Source organism: Marmota flaviventris, chromosome 19 (genome assembly GCF_047511675.1).
Source record: "Marmota flaviventris isolate mMarFla1 chromosome 19, mMarFla1.hap1, whole genome shotgun sequence".
NCBI lineage: Eukaryota > Metazoa > Chordata > Mammalia > Rodentia > Sciuridae > Marmota > Marmota flaviventris.
Window position 1 is genome coordinate 32,781,064 of NC_092516.1, and position 17,135 is coordinate 32,798,198.

At 45.2% G+C, this 17,135-nt stretch overlaps 1 protein-coding gene across 1 annotated transcript in view; it reads left to right on the forward strand.

Annotated features, from left to right (window-relative positions):
* Positions 1-17,135, forward strand: part of Baiap2l1 (BAR/IMD domain containing adaptor protein 2 like 1) — an 86,900-nt gene that overhangs the window by 48,373 nt on the left and 21,392 nt on the right. Inside the window, exons 4-7 of the mRNA XM_071605831.1 lie at positions 13,109-13,170; positions 13,279-13,350; positions 14,844-14,981; positions 16,029-16,181. Of these exons, the coding sequence (XP_071461932.1) occupies positions 13,109-13,170; positions 13,279-13,350; positions 14,844-14,981; positions 16,029-16,181 (425 nt within the window). The remainder of the gene's footprint in view (positions 1-13,108; positions 13,171-13,278; positions 13,351-14,843; positions 14,982-16,028; positions 16,182-17,135) is intronic.

The following is a 17,135-nucleotide window of genomic DNA, read 5'->3' on the forward strand; positions in this document are numbered from 1 at the left end:
AATTGAGCACAGTCAGGGTTCAGTTCTTAGTACTGGGGGGGGGGGATCTAAGTTGGGGAAATACTTATTTATTGCAAGCTGGTGTTTTGTTTAACTCCACAGTACTTGTGCCCAGCAGATAGACTGACTGCTTTAGTAGGTAACCAAAAGTCAAGTGGGAAATAAACATTTAATTTGCTTCAGAATCAACTTATTAGCCCTAAAGATAGACTTGTTACCTACGCCCTATGTCTCCCTACTCCTCCTAATAATGCAAACTTGCTTCTAATTTTCAGAGAAAACATCTCTACTAGGCACCACCATTAGATCCCCAGTAGTCTATTCGTTTCCTGTTGTATTTGTTCTGTCTGGAACGTTTTGGTTTTGTTTTTGGTACTGGGAATTGAAGCCACATCCCCAGGCCTTTTATTTTTATTTTGAGACATGCTCTCACTAAGTTGCTGAGGCTGGCTTTGAACTTGCAATCTTCCTGCCTCAGCCTCCTGAGTCGCTGGGACTACAGGCATGTGCCACCATGTCCAGTGATACATTATTATTAACAAAATCCTTAGTACGTTAGGCTTCACTCCCCAAACCCCAGGCAGCCACTGATCTTTTTACTGTCTCCATAGTATTTCTCTCCCAGAATGTCATGTCGCGGGAAGCACACGCTAGACAGGTTTTACAGGTGCTGCTTATACTAAGGTTCCTTCTTGTCTTTTTGTAGCTTAATAGCTTCTTTCTTTTCTTTAACCTTTGCATACTATTCCATTATATGGTTGAACCACATTTCGCTTCTCCGTGTACCTTCTGAAGGCCTTATTAGTCACCTCTAGGTTTGGGCAGTATGAATAAAGCACAACCCCAGCCCCTTATTTTATTTTTTAAATTTTGAAACATTGTCTCACTAAGTTGCTTAGGGCCTCACTAAGTTGTTAAGGCTGTCCTCCTGCTTCAGCCTCCTGAGTCACTGGGATTACAGGCTTGTACTACCACACATAGCTCGTCTTTATTCTTCTTTAGTATTGCTCTGGTTATTTCAAGTCCTCTGCTATACATATAAAGCATAGAATCCTGTTGTTAGTACACACAAATAACTTGTTTTTTGGTACCTGGATTGAACTCAAGGGCGCTTAACCACTGAGCCACATCCCCAACACCACCACCCCCGCCCTTTTTTTTTGTTTTGTTTGTTTGTTTGTTTTAATTTTGAGACAGGATCTCACTAACAGCCTCACTAAATTGCTGAGTCTAGCTTTGAACCTGGGATCCTGCCTCAGCCTCCGGAGCTGCTGGGATTAAAGGCATGCACCACCACACCCAGCAACCCTAATCAGAGTTTTTATCATTTTCTTCACATAGGATTTATTAGTTTTATTCCTAAATATTTTGTTCTCCTTTTAATATAAGTAAGCAGTATTGCTTTAAATTTAAAATTCCAGCTGCTCATTGCTAATATAAAGGAAAGTCATTAACTTTGTGTATTAACCATTTGTCCTGCAACCTTGCTATAACCACTTAGTTCTAGAAGGTTTTTAAAATTTTGTTTGTTTGCATTACTTTTGCAGTTCCAGAAATTGAACCCAGAGGTGCTATACCACTGAGCTATGTCCTCAGCACACCCATCCCCACTGTTTTTTAAATTTTGATACAGGGTCTTGCTAAGTTGCCTAGGCTGGCCTTGAACTTGTGGTCTGTCTAAGGAATATTTGGGTGGGGGGTACTGGGGATTGAACCCAGGAGCATTTACCCACTGAGTCACATCCCTAGCCCTCTTTATATTTTATTTTGAGACTGGGTCTCACGAACTTGCTTAGGGCCTCACTAAATTGCTAAGGCTGGCTTTGAACTCATGATCCTCCTGCCTCAGCCTCCCAAGCCACTGGGACTACAGATGTGTGCCCCCAGGCCTGGATTTCTAGGAGTATTTTTGATGAGTTCTTTGGCATTTTCTACCTAGAGAACCATGTCATCTGTGAATAACAGGTTTTCCCTTCCTTCCCAGCCTATTTACCTTTATTTCCTTCACTCTTCCCATAGCGTTACTTCTGATTCCCAATGGGATTCTGCATAGGAGTCATGAGAGGGGATAGTCTTTCCTCGTTCCCACTTGAAAGAGGGAGGGTTTCCCTCTAGCTTCCCACCATTAAGAATGATGTTATCTATAGGATTTTGTGAATCATGTTTTTTGAGGATTTCTGCATCCCATTCATGATGCATCCATCTGTAGGTTTTCTTTTGTACTGTTTTTATCTGGTTTTGGAATTGGGGTGATGCTTCTCTCATGAATGAATTAACTCTCCCTTGGCTTTTATCCTCTGGAGGAGACTGTAGAGAATTTATACTACTTTCTTCCTCAAGTGTTTGGAGTTCACCAGTGAAACCATCTTGGCCTACTGCTCTCTACCTTGGAAGGTCATTACTTGTTGATTTAATTCCTTCAATAGATACAATCCTTTTCAAATTAAACTCGGTGTGTGTGAATTTTTAAAATATTTTTTTAGTTGTCAATGGACCTTTACTTTATTTACTTACTTACTGATTTATACATGGTGCTGAGGATCGAACCCAGGGCCTCACACATGCCAGGCAAGCGCTCCACCACTGAGCCACAACCCCAGCCCTGCATGAGTGAATTCATTATTCTTCTAATGTTCATGGGGTCAGTAGTGATGGCCCTCTGATTTTTTTCCCCCTAATTATCACATTTCAGTTATACAGAACAATGAGTTTTATTGTGGCATGATATTAGTAATGTATGTTTCTTTCTTTTTCTCTTGGTTAACCTAGTTTGAGGATGACCAATTTTATGGAGCTTTTCAAAGAACTAGATTCTTTTTGTATTATTTTCTTCTCTTTTTCCCCCATTTTCACTCTTTGATTTCTGCTGTACTTTTATTTCTCTGCTTGCTTTAGGCTTTTATTGTTCTTCCTAATTTCCTGAAAAGGGAGCTTAGTTTGTTGGTTTAGGTCTTCTTTTCTAATGCATGCATTCAATGCTATAAATTTCCAGCTAAGCCCCACTATTGCTGCTCCTACAAAGTTTGATAAGTTACACTTTTTCATTTTCCCTTAGTTCAAACTATTTTTAAATTTCTCTTGAGATTACTTCTTTGACCCATGGGTTATTCGGAAATATGTTGTTTTATCTCCGAATATTTTGGGATACTCCAGCTATCTTTCCATTACTGATTGCTAGTTAAATTCCATTGTGGTCCGAGAGCCTACTTTGTACAATTTCTGTTCTTCTAAATGTACGAAAGTGTGTTTTGTGGTCCAGAAAGTGGTCCGTCTTGGTGAGTGTAAAAAGAACTTGTTCTCTGCTGTTGGTGGAAATGTCTATAAATGTTGACGAGATGGAGTGAGTTGGTGGTGCGCAGTTCAGCTGTGCACACTGACATCCTGCCAGCCGGGCTTGCCAATTACTGACCAGGAGTATTAAAGTCTCCAATTATCAAAGTAGATTCATTTGTTTATTCTTGCATTCCTATCAGTATGTATTTTGACTTTTTTCCTTTGGTCACATATCAAAGATTGTTATGTCTTCTTGGAGAATTGACTCCTTTATCGTAATATAATACCCCTCTTTATCCCTGAATATATCCTTATTTTGAAGTCTGCTTTGTGTGAAGCTAATGTAACCACTAAGACTTCTTGGGATTAGTATTAGCACGGTAACCCTACTTATCTCTTTTCTTCTAATATAGCTATATCTTTAGAGTTAAAGGGTTTCTTGTGGAGAACACATATGATGTATGTGGGTCTTGTGGGGGGTTTTTTACCCATTCTTGTCTCTCTCTGTCTCTTGTGTGTGCACGCACCTCCCTGGAGATGGAACCCAGGGGGCCTCATGCATGCTAGGCAAGCATTCTGCCACTGAGCCCCATCCCCAGCCCTTCCTTATATTTTATTTAGAGACAGGGTCTTGCTGAGTTGCTCAGGGCCTCAATAAGTTGCTGCAGCTGGCTTTGAGTTCATGATCCTCCTGCCTCAGCCTCCCAGGCCACTGGAATTACCAGTGTGCTCCGCCTCACCCAGCTCTGTCAGTCTCTTTTAATTGATAGATTTAGATAGATTTATTTAAAGTGATTAGTGATATTATTGGATTTGTGATTTTTCTATCATTGTACTCTTTCAGTGGTGTTTTGTTTGGGTTTTTTAACTTCTTTGTCTTCTGATTTTTTTGTTGTCCTTGTTTTTAGTTTGCTGGGTTTTTTTGTTTGTTTCTGCAGCACTGGGGATTAAACCCAGGGCCTCACACATCTAGGCAAGCACTCCGCCACTGATTTCTTCTCCCCATCCCTCTTCTTTGGTTTTCATTGAAGATTTTATGCTCCATTTTCTCCCCTCTTCATGTAATCTCAATTATACTTTTAAAATGTTTTTACTACAATTTACAGTTAGTCTATGTCCACTCTCAGATAATACTATACTTCTGGAGGTCCAGATGCCCCTCAGTTTACGATGAGCTATATCCTGATTAATCCGTCATACTTGAAGATGACCATTAAGTCAAAATGCATTTAAAACACCTAACCTATTGAACATCGGAGCTTAGCAACGCGGCGCACTGTAGAGTATCAGTTGTCCCCCCTCATAGTCACGTAGCTGGCTGGAAGCCCTGGCCACTGCCACTGCCCAGCGTCACAGGAAAGAATCATCATACCATGCATCACTAGCCCAGGAAAAGATCAAGATGAAAACTCAAAGTATAGTTTCTACTGAAAGCATATCACTTTTACACCATTGTAAAAATCAAAAAATCCTAAGTTGGAGACCATCTGTGCCTAATTATAGGAGATTACCAATTCTTTCCTCCCCTTGTTGCGCATTCAGTTATTAAATGAGTTAATAGTAAAAGGTTTTATTTATCTTAGTTCAATCCTTTTTCTCTCTGTTGTCTTACTGGGGATTCCACTCAGCCCTGGAGCATGCAGCGCAAGCATGTTGCCATTGAGCTGCGCCTGTGCCCAACCCCTGCTTTTTCTTTTTGTTTCATTTTGAGGCAGGGTCTTGCTAAATTGCTGAGGCTGGCCTTGAACTTGGATCCTCCTGCCTCATCCTCCCGAGTCGCTGGGATTTCAGGGGTGCACTACCATGCACAGCTGTTTATTCCTTCTTGAATGGTCTTCCTTTATGTAGATCCGTGTTTTTGACCATGTGATTTTGTCTAAAGAACCTACTTTAACATTCAAGTATTTCTTTTTGTTTTTGGTATTCTACAGTTTGAATATAATATGCTGATGTCAGAATTTTAGTGTTTATCTTGTGTTCTCTGAGCTTTCTGGATTTCTCTGACATTATAATCAAATGTGTTTTTTTTCCTGTTCTTTTTTCTCCGTCTGGTTTTTCTACTATGGGTATGTCACATCTTTTGTAACTGTCCATTCTTCTTGTATATTGTTCCCCTTTTCTCATTCTTTTTTTCTCTTTGTATCTCAGCCTGGTGAGATTCCACCGACAAGATCTTCAAGCTCATCAATTTCTTCCTCAGCCCTGTCCAGTCCACGGGAGAGCCAGGCATTCTCCGTTTCTCTGGTTTCTAGCATTTCCTGTTGGTCCTTCATCAGTATTTCCATCTCTGCCTATGTGGACATCTGTTCTTGCCGGGTGTCTGCTTTCCTAGTAGTGCCCTTAGGATCTTCATCATGGCTGTCCCAAGTTTTCAGTCTTATTATTCCAAAATCTGTGCCGTGACCGAGTTTGGTTCCGATGCTTGCTGTGTCTCCTCAGGTTCTTTTTCTTCGCATGCCTGTTGGAAGGTGAACGTGCTGGATCAGGTCACTGGGTGGGTCAGTGCCTTCAGTACTGGGATGTGTTTTCTGGCCAGGGTGTACGTCATGTTCTATGTGCCTGTAGCTCTGCCTGCACCAGGGGCTCCAGTTTTCCTCCAGTGTCCCTGTTTGTGACTCCTCTGTTGCTTGTGGTTTCTCTAGAAAATTCTATTCAGTGGAGTCTGCCCTGGAGCCCTGGGGTGGTGGTGAAATACTGGGAACAGGAAGTGTCGCTCTGCTATCTCAGGTTGAAATCTTGGTTGTTGTGTTTTGTGTGTTTCCTGGCTACCTGGGATCTGATCTTTGGAAGAGTTTCTCAGCCTTTTTGTTCCTCCCCTCAGAGAGGAAGACTCAGGGGGCTGGAGTGAGCCATCGCTCTCCCCCAGATCAGATGAAGCATTAATAAAGCAGTGTCCCTCGAGGGCTGGCCTTGCTCACCCAGCACAGAACAGGACTCTAGGCTTATTTAAGGGCGGTGACATTTTCCCTCACCATTGCCAAAGGGAAATTGTTTCCAGTCTTCACAGTAAGAACCTGATGCGGCTCCTAGAGGAGGGGACCAGGGACCGAGCTCTGGAGTTCCTACCTCAGCTCCACACTAAGCCAGCCACTCATCCCTGAGACTCCCCACCAGGGTGGCTCCTGCACTGGCTTTTTTTTTTTAAGCACTACTGGGGTTGAACCCAGGGACATTCTCTCTCTGAGCTACTTCCCCAGACCTTAGTATTTTATTTTGAGACAGGGTCTCACCCAGCTGCCCAGGCTGGCCTCAAACTGGGATGCACCTGCCTCAGCTGAGGGTCTAGGATCACAGCCTCCCTGGCCCACACGGCTCCTCATACTGCCTTCTGCTCCCAGGAAACTGAGTCCTTGACCAACCTCCTCTCCACTCTTCTGGGTCAGCCTGCCAACCTGTCAGCTCAATTCTCTGATGAACCTAAAGAGTTGTTGTTTCTCAGTTTATGTCGCTGGGATTGGGAGGGGGGGGGTTGTTCTGTTTGAGACATGGTCTCACAGTTTGGCCCAAGCTGGCCTTGAACTCCTGAGCTTGAGGGATCTTCCTGCGGCAGCCTCCGCAGGATCTTCCTGCGGCAGCTCAACTACAGGCACAGGCCCCTGCACCAGGCTCTTTGCTGGAATCTTCTGGAACAATCTTTTGCTTGTTTTGTTTTGTGAGTAAGGGAGGGATAACCTCCAAGCCCTTTACCTGTCGGAGCAGAACCCAGAATTGCCTATTCAGTAATCAACAGTAGCCAGAATACGTACTCTCCAAGGGATAAATTCTGATAAATACAGTTTATAAAACAGGAAAAAGGTCAGTCCTTAAGGGTGGACTGTTATGAATTCTGTTTAATATAGCAAAATGCAGTGAGGTGGAGGAAAGCCTTTAAGTGTCTTTTCTTACATGATAGATTGACAGTTTTCCTTTGGAACCCAGGGGATAGGCGAAGAAAGGAACTGAGAGGAGAAGTAAGAGCCAAGCTTAGGTGAAGTAGGTGTCTGTTTCTCCTTTGTTCTGTACTTTTTAAGCATTATTCTGAAACATTTGAGCGTACAAAGATTATACATATGTGTAAAATACAAAATAAAAAAGAAGGGTTGGGGCTGGGGCTCAGTTTAGTTTAGTTTTTTTTTTTTTTTTAATGTGGTGCTAGGATTTGAGCCCAGTGCCTCAAGCATGCAAGGCAAGCGCTCTACCGCTGGGGCTGGGGCTGGGGCTCAGTGGTAGAGCGCTTGCCTCACATGTGTGAGACACTGGGTTCGATTCTCAGCACCTCATATAAATAAAAAATAAAGGTCTATCAGTAACTAAAATGAATAAAATAAATATTTTTTTAAAAAAATCATTGTCTCCAAAAATAAATAAGCAAATACTGCAAAAAGAATTGGTATTGTAAGCCTGAATCAAAAATGCCAAGGTGGGGTTGTGGCTCAGTGGTTAAGTGCCCCTAGGCTCAATCCCCTGTACCAAAATACAAAAAATAAATAAATAATGCCGAATGGTAGGCCAACACTCAGGAGCTCAAGATCGTAACTTTGAAATGTCTGGTCTTTGTGATTGGATTCAGATTATGGTTTTTTGTATGTTTGTTTGGTACCAGGGATTGAACCCAGGGGTGCTTTACCACTAAACCACATCTGCAGCCACTTTTATATTTTATTTAGAGACAAGGTCTCACTGAGTTAGTTGCTTAGGGCCTTGCTACGTTTCTGAGGCTGGTTTTGAACTTACAGTCCTCCTGCCTCAGCCTCCCAAGACGCTGGGATTTCAGGCGAGCACCACAGCACCCGGCAGGTTATACTCCCGTAGCTGGAATGTTGTCTGGCTAATTTTGTGTCCACTAAATATCAAATGTGGGCATACAAGCATTCATTTCCTCTTGTTTTTATGTAAATATGGTTGTCCAGTAAAGGGGTCATGTGATTTCTACACCGCAGGTAATTATTTTTTTCTACTGTTACTAACAAGCAATTTGTGGGAGAAAACTTCCAAATTATGCAACTATCTTGTTTCCTCATCAATATTTGTACCCTCGACTTAGCACCTATTAGTGACTTTGGCCCCAGCCAGTCTTCACTGCTGCATGGTGACTTCTCAGTTCTGACCCTCCCTCCTCCCTTACTGATGGCCGCTGGGCCGCCTGCCTTCAGCAAGGCACCTCCTTGTCTGCCCTGTTTGTTTGATCCATTGTCACCGTGGACCTGTGGACTCCTAGACTCTTCAACAATTTATTATTTATTATTGCCCTTCACTATTTTTGTGCTCAAACTGCCCCATATTTGACCAGTACCCGTTCCTTGTGAAAGACGTTCATTAGAGCTGGAATTCTAACATGAGCAGTAACATGTTAGTGGGTTAAGTCAGAAGGAGACCTTTGGAGGAACGTGCAATGAGTGTCACCCTGTGCCCGGTGTGGCATTGTCCCTGCATTCACTTCCCTTACCTGCACAGCACATGAGCTGCTGGCCTGCACAGGGACAGAGCCACTGTTAGAGGGGCGGAGCCCCCCATGTGGTCACTAATCTGCCTGTGTGCTAATTCCACACGGGGGGGGGGGGGGGGGGGGCCTCTGACCTCAGCTGCACACTTGCCAACTTCCGTGTATTTGCTCTTCACTTCTATTATATTTTCTCCTCATCACGTTTGATATTTGGAAAATCATCAGAAAGATTCTGTTCTTTTCCAGTGACATTTTTGATCCGTCTTGCTTTACTCCGCACAGCGTTACTTCAGGCCAGTAGGAGGCTGGCCTGCCTCGGTTACTGAACAGTCTCATTCCACTTGTAGTAACACGTAGGAAGTGGCGCGTGACTCAGCTACTACTCTGCTTTCTGGAAATAATGAGTGTTCAGAGCACCCGTGATCAGATATAAATGGAAAGTGTCTTTCTCCCGGCCTACGCGTTCCGCACATGTTCCCTGCTGCTCGGGTCCTTCGGCAGTCTCCATCTGGCTCCTGAAATTTTTACAATTTTTAAATTGGTGAAGAATTGTATAGTCAAAAATATGCTAATAGTCCAGTGGGTGGTGGGGGCTGTAGCTCGGTGTCTGAGCGCTTGCCCAGCATGTGCCAGGCCCTGAGTTTGATCCCTGGCACCTCAAAAAGAAGAAAAATTCAAAGACCCATATTGCAAATGAAAACTTTCTATGCTTATGCCAATAGTATCCTTTAAATTTTGTTATTTAGCATTTAAAATCCATACTGCCTATTGGCCAGATGCATCTTTTTTTGTTGTTGTTATTTGTTTGTTTGTACCGGAGATTGAACTCAGAGTGCTTAATCATGGAGCCACAACCCCAGCCTTTCTATTTTTTGAGACAGGGTCTCACTAAGTTGCTGAGGCTAGCCTTGACTTTGCAATCCTCCTGTCTCGGCCTCCCCATCACTGAGTTTATAGGTGTGTGCTACAACACTCCACCGAATATATATTTTTATATAGTATTATTTAAAGTGTTGAACATATTTGTTCATGGTTTCCAATAAGAGTATATCCCTATTGTTTGTATGAATTTTTTGAAAACTTGATGGTAGGTATTGTATTTTGAGTTCATGATTTTGAAGTACATATATATTAAATCTAAATTCTTTGAGCCGGGAGTACAGATCAGAGGTAGAGAGACCCTGGGTTCCATCCCCAGCACACGGAATTTTTTTTTTTTAGTTAAAAAAAAAATTTATAGATTCCTTTAATATTGTCAGTTAAGAACACAGTACGTGCAGACTGAATCGCAGGACTATAATCACTGTGAGTTTCTCCCCACCTGGAAGGGAGGTGTGGAGGGCTGGGGCGGGGCATGGCGGCCTCCTGTCGGGGCTCGCGCACTTAGTTCTGCTCTATTTGAATCTGGGTTGTGCTTTCTCCACTCCACCCTCCAGTGTTTTCAGGGTTTGGTTTCTTTCTTTTTTTTCCTTCTCACGTGTGATTTATGAAGAAGTAGGTTCACAGGACTCAGAGCAAAGGCCTGGGGGGGGCGGGGCATGACTTTTCAAACACGAAGCAACACTCACTGAATCCAAGACTAGATCTGCAGATCAAACATAAACACAGTTTTTCATCTTGTTTTCAAAATACACTTGAGCAGCTTGCACAATCCCAGCCAAGGTGTGTGTCATCCCTTTCATGACCGAGGACTCAGTGGCTGCCACTGTGGGGCCAGGGACGGGAGTAACAAGGCCCGGGTTCCCTGCCTGCCCACCGTGAATGGACAGGTTCACTAGCCTGAGCCTCAGTGTGAGGAGCAGGGCGGGGTGGCCCGCAGGGCCAGAGCACCAGGGTCACCCAGCGCCTGTCCTCAGGAGTGTCCTGGCCGCACATCGCACACTCCTCAAGTCCTCAGTACACTGGGTTGTGGAAACAAAGTCACAGAGAACAAAGACTGTGGCTGCCGAACTTCAGCCTGGGTGGCTCTCATGATTTAAGCCAAATTATTTTTAGGCATTTTTTTTTTTTCTCAGTGACTCTAACTTGCCAAAGATAGAGTACTTAATCTTCAGATAATTGAAGTGAATTTTGTTTGTGTTTCATCTTTAACAAGGACTTAGTTGTTCAGGGGGTTAAAATAGATGTAAAAGAAACTCAGAGTATTTTAATACCTAAGATGACTAAATGATGATCAAACGGCACATGAATGTCCTCATGTTCTCGGCCACAGAAGGCTCCTTTTGCAAAGAATCCCCTCTGTTTTTTCATAGTTTTGGGAGGGAAAGCATGAAAGACGCAGGAGGGAAAGCTGGTGAACTGGGCGGTGGCACCCTGAGGGCTGGGGATGGCTGAGCTCTGGCTCGAGTCTGTCTGGCAGGTTGTCCTGTTTGACTTCCTAGAATCACAGAGCTGAGGGAAGGGGCTATTTTGTGACTTCACAGTGTGTGACCTCCCTGGTTATGTACCAGTAGGCAATGCTCTGTCCTACCACCTGCAGAGGTTAGGGACATTGCTCATGGAGGATTCAGTTGTTGCTCAGAGCTGGTTTGTCTGGGACACCAGGAGAACCGGGGAGCGACCTGTTGCACCTGTATTTTGGAAAGATCCCTGGCCCCTGTGAAGAAGGTGATCCCTAAGAGAACACGGGGTCAAGGAGGGGGTGTCCACAGAGATAAGGCCTGAGCCGGGCTTGGGTACAGGGGAGGCAGGAAAGGACCTTAAAGAGTCAGCTGGCAGCACCCTGTGGGGACGGGGAGATTCCTCCCCTTACTGCTGGTTGAACAGACTCAGTGAGCGGGTGTCCATGATACCACCTGTCCTTCCCACATGTCCTCTCCCTGGCAGGAAGGAGATAGGAGCCTGGGAAGGGCCGGCACAGCTGTTGCCCGAGGAAGCACGGTGAGGGAGGGCATATCTTCCCTAGAGGCAGCCACATGGAGGCACCATGTGCCCAGCAGCAGGCCTCGGCCCTGAGTAAGACACAGGCAAGTGGCGGCCCTCGTGGCTGGCTGGCAGAGCTGGGGCGAGGAGATGAAGGGCGGGGGCGACTTAACCTACACACCTGTCCAGTCTGAGGTGCCTCGGGGGTGTCCAGGCGGAGGTGGGAATTCTGAGTCAGAGGGTGAGGGGAAGTCAGCTGTCTTGAATGCTCCTGGATGGCAGCGAGAGCCACTTGTGCAGAGTCACAGCTGAGGCCACAGTCTTTCCCTGAGTCCCACCACAGTCCTCGTTTTTACCCTTCCCCAGAGTCATTCAGCTCACCACCGGGTTCTTTTTACTTATGTGTGACACTGTAATTCACTTTGGTATAATATACAAGCATGGCATATATCATTCTAATTGAAACCCCAATCTTATGGCTGTACATGATGGTGGGTGCACTCGGGTGTATTCATGTAAGTTCATGGGAAAAGTATATTGGGCTCACACTCCACTGTCTTTTCTGTTCCTAACCCCGTTGGCTTCCCCTCATTCCCCTTTGTCTAATCTACTGAATATCTGCTCTCCCCCTGTCCCCCGTTTTGGTGGTTATCTTCCACATGGCAGCAAAGACACTCAACCTTTGGCTTGGGGGACTGGCTTATTTTGCGCAGTCTGCTGGTCCTCAGACCCTTCCATTTACATGGAAGGTCATAAAGTCACCCTCTGCCTGGATGAGTGACACTCCTGTGTACGTTCTAACCTGGCCACTGAACTGTGGGGTCAGCCATCCTGTTGTCTGGCTCGGTGTGGTTCTGAATGATTCTGTGTCAGGTATTGGATGCACTTGGTTCCTGGAGACAGGTCGGCAGAGAGAGCCTGTCACTCACTCTTGTCAGAGGAAAGTGGCAAAACATCAACATGCTGCTACCAACTGCAAGAGACGAGCTCCGCAAACTGTGTGGTCAGACCGCTGCTCTCTGCAGTGAGGCTCTTTGTCCTAGAACATTCTCTCTGTCATGTGACTGCCCCTGTTTCAGAGAAGTGGTGTCATCCTGGGAGACCTGGGGCTGAGCGCGGTCCTGGCTGCGGTTTCCCCTGGCACTCATCTGGCACTCATATTTTCCTGAACAATATAAGAACTACAGCGGGAGGGGAGGGAATAGCCACTTTCTCGTATTACTGGCAAATAATCAGATTACTCCGGAGGTCAGATAAAAATAACTAATTTGTTCCTATAGTTAGTTCCTGTGATGACCGAGGTAATCTTCTGTAAGAAAATTTCAAAATTAATCAGATCTAGGTTCTGGCTTAGGAAATGAGTAAAATAGAACAATGTGGATTTGAAGACAGTGGGCTCTGGATGTTGTGAAGAAAGTCTGCCCCCAGCCGGCCCTCCTGGGACCCCCTGGGGACCATGGCCCTGCTGTGCTTCCTCCCACCCCTGTGCGCCCTTTGTATCTGTGCGGAGGGTGCGCTGGCTTCGGCTAATGGGTCTGGTTTTGTCCGCAGGCCACGTCCTCATAGAGATCTCCATCACCCACAAGAAGCTCAACGAGACTCTCGATGAGAATGTATGTGGATGTCTTCATATTTGCAAAATATGTTCATTTTATTTTTAAATTTTATTTTGCCTAAAATCACAAATCTGGTGTGGACTTTTTATTCCCTTTTGTTAACAGTTCAAAAAATTCCATAAAGAGATTATCCACGAGCTGGAAAAGAAAACAGAACTGGATGTAAAATACATGAACGTGAGTAGGGTGGTCACCCTCCCCCGCCCCGGGGTCTGACCTCGTGGCCCCAGAACTTTCCCTATTGCTCGGTCAGCAGCCAGTGGGGTGAGGGTGGCCTTGATATAGGCCTGGCGTTGATACGGGTCTGGCTGCATAAAACCAGCAAGCCCTTTGGGCTGAGTAGGCCCAGTTTTGCCACCACGCGGGATCTGCATTAAAAGAAGCGTAGAAGAAAAAATATGGAAGAAATCACAGTGCCCTGGAGAGCAGGGGTCTCAGAGGGTGCTTCTCTGTGACAGGGCCACTACATCGTGTCCTGCAGCCGGTGCTTTCACAGACCAGTGGTTGAGGGCATGAGTTATGCGTGGGAGGGTGCCAGAAGCCTGTCCTGTGGGTGCCTCTTGCCTGTCACCCAGGATCGTCCATTTTAGTGGTTTTCTGGGCTCTTTCCATTTGGTCCCCCGCCGCAGTGCATGGGCTCTCCCCATCTTTCATTTCTGCTCTAGAATGCTTGCTTGCTTTTGCCACCCCGAGTCCCCTTTCTTCTTACCAAGACCCCATGTGGCAGTAAGTGATACAGGTTACCCCCAAATCATGCCCACCCATCCACCCACCCTACCGCCCGTGTCCTCATGAGGCCTGTGGCCTGCACAGTGCTTTGCTGTGCACTGCTAGAGAGACCACAAGGCCTGACACAACCGTTCAGGCACATTTAATTCTGAGCCTTTTGTGTACATTATCTGATTTTAGTCCCTACAAACACCCCATAACGTACATGCAGCTTAGTAGAAGGAAGGCATGGATTTTGGAGAAATTAATTGCTGAGATCACACAGGCAATGAGAGTGTAACCTGGGTCTATGAGGCTCCGACACTAAGTTCTTAAATACTCTATTGCTGGACATGGTGGGTGCAGCCTGTAATCCCAGCAGCTCAGGAGGCTGAGGCAGGAGGATCGCAAGTTCAAAGCCAGTCTCAGCAACTTAGCGAGGTCTAAGCAACTCTGTGAGACCCTGTTTCTAAATACAAAATAGGGCTGGCGATGTGGCTCAGTGGTAGAGCGCTCCTGAGTTCAGTCTCCGGTGTATACACACACACACACACACACACACACACACACAGACAAATCCACTCTGTTACACAGGACCCCCAAAAAGCCACAGGCAATTGCATTTGTTCATTCCATCTCTTGTAGGTTGACTCAAAAAACAGGAACATGTGATTGAGTTTATGTAATCACTAAAACACATACTTACCACCCAGTGTCCAAAAACCTTTGAGGAAAAGGAAGAATAAAAGAGACTGTTGTTCCTGGAGAGCTGCCCTTGTGGCCCTCGTACAAGCAGGGGACGTGAGAACAGACGACCCCAACGTGTTCAAGATGAATGGGGGAATCTGTGTGAAGTGTGGGTGTGAGGGTGTCAGAGTTGCAGTGAGCCACACAATGATGCGTGAGCAAAAAATGGTCACGCGTGGTGCCTCAGTTAAATAAGCACAACATTTAATTTACAGGCAACTCTAAAAAGATACCAAGCAGAACACAGGAATAAATTAGACTCTTTGGAGAAATCTCAAGCTGAGTTGAAGAAGATCAGAAGGAAAAGTCAAGGAGGACGAAATGCACTAAAATACGAACACAAAGAGATCGAGGTGAGCTTTTCCTCCGTGTTTGCTTTTGCTGTAGGGTATTGTTTGTACACTGTACGGGGAGGCGGGGCTGTGCCTACTCACTGCTGTGCTACTGCTGTAGTTAAAAGTAAGCATTATTTATTAAAAGTATTAAGAGCTGAAGACTGCAGAATTTTCCAGCGTCAAAAATGATTAGTCTGTGAGCTGGGTTTGGTACACGCCTGTCATCCCAACTACGCTGAGGCAGGGCATCCAGGTTCAAGGCCAGTCTGAGCACTTTATTGAGAGCCTGCCTTAAAGTTTTAAAAAGAGCTGGGAATGTGGCTCCGTGGTAGAGCACATGCCTTGGGTTACATCTCCAGCACCTCAGAAAACAAGCAAGAAATATAACTGATTGGGTCAGGCATGGTAGCACATGCCTGTAATCCCAGCAACTCGGGAGGCTAAGGCCAGAGGATCAAGTTTGAGGCCAGCCTGGGCAACTTAGCAAGACCCTGTCTCAAAATAAAAAAAGGACTGGAGATGTAGCCCAGTGATGAAGAGCTCCTGGATTCAATCCCAGACTCAAAAAGTAATCCGTCCACAGCCACCTAAAAACATTAGCATTTCCCCCTGACGTGGTTAGGAGCAGGGGCCTCCTTGACTGGTATTGCTGTCCCCATTTAACATCCTACAGTGAGGGGAAGTGAAGTTTAGGTTAATCCTATGGTTGGCATTTGGAACCCGGGCTTAAACCTGGAGCTCTCTGGCTCCAAAGTCCACAGTGCTCTCCAGTAGAACGCCGTCATCACGACCATATCTCTGGGGCACAAAGTAGTATTTTGTGCCCGGCATCCTGTGGGAATATGAAACTCCTGGCCACTTCTTTCCACACGTGAGTCAAGGACCTTGATGATGGTATCTGCTCCAGTCAGATTCCAACTCTGCCCGTAGAAGGTCTGTCTGCATTTAGTGTTTATTCTGTTATCAAAATAAACTGAGCATAAAGATGACAGGAGATAAACGTCAGGCCATGCAGCTATCTGATGCCTTGTGTCATACTTTTATCGTTGTTGTTTATTTTCCTAGTACGTAGAGACTGTTACTTCTCGCCAGAGCGAAATCCAGAAATTCATTGCAGATGGCTGCAAAGAAGCTCTGCTTGAGGAGAAAAGGCGCTTCTGTTTTCTAGTGGACAAACACTGCAGCTTTGCAAATCACATACACTATTATCACTTACAGGTGAGTGTGTGGGCAGATCGCAGTAAGTGTACCAGCATAGGCAGATGCCCTGGATGCTCTCCCTTCTGGGTAGGCCCCCTATAAAGCAGTGGTAGCCTATTTGCCAATAAGAAGATTCAAAAAAAATTATTTTTTTGCCAATTTGAATGTGTAAACATAAAAATACAGATATATTAACCATATGTCTACTTATAATATTTAGTAATCACCCATATTAAAATTCCTTATAATGCTTATTCATTGAAAAATGGCACCTTTTTTCTTTTCTCACCTACAAATTGATTTTTCGTACACTCTGATGGTCTGGAGTGTCAGTGTCTTTTTTTCTCCCTTGTCCTGAGGATCAAATCCAGGGGCACTCGACCCCCGAAACTATACCCTTAGCCCTTTTTATTTTGAACCAAGGTTTCACTAAGGTGCCCAGGCACAGCCTTGAACTTGCGATCCTCTTGCCTCAGCCTCCGTGAAGCTGGGATTACAGGTGTGCTCCTGTGCCAGTGTCTTGACCAGGGCCAGCCCCTGGGTGGTCTGAGATGCTTTTCTTGTAGACTTTGTGGGGATGGTCACTGGCAACTCTGCATCAGGCATGGACCCCCCATTCATACCCATCAGGACAGCTGGTCCCATTACTGTTCACTCATCTTCAAGGTGTTCATTCATGATCCCCTCAGCTGAGTGGTTGACTGACTTAGTTCCCTGCTCCTGATACGTGCAGCTGTGAGGTTAGAACCCAGGAGCTATTATACAACGTGCTAAATTTTCCTCCTCCTTCTATTTTTTTTTAATTATGAATTCTCTGGGGCCTATGTACATATCCAAAACTAGCACTAATTGAGGTCAAATATCCACCATTGTTCATAATAAGGTAATTCAGAGAGTGCTCCACAGTAGGAGATGCTTTGCAAGAGCTTAAACATAAGTCAACTGTCCCTCTCTTTTGGGGGCAGTCTTGGC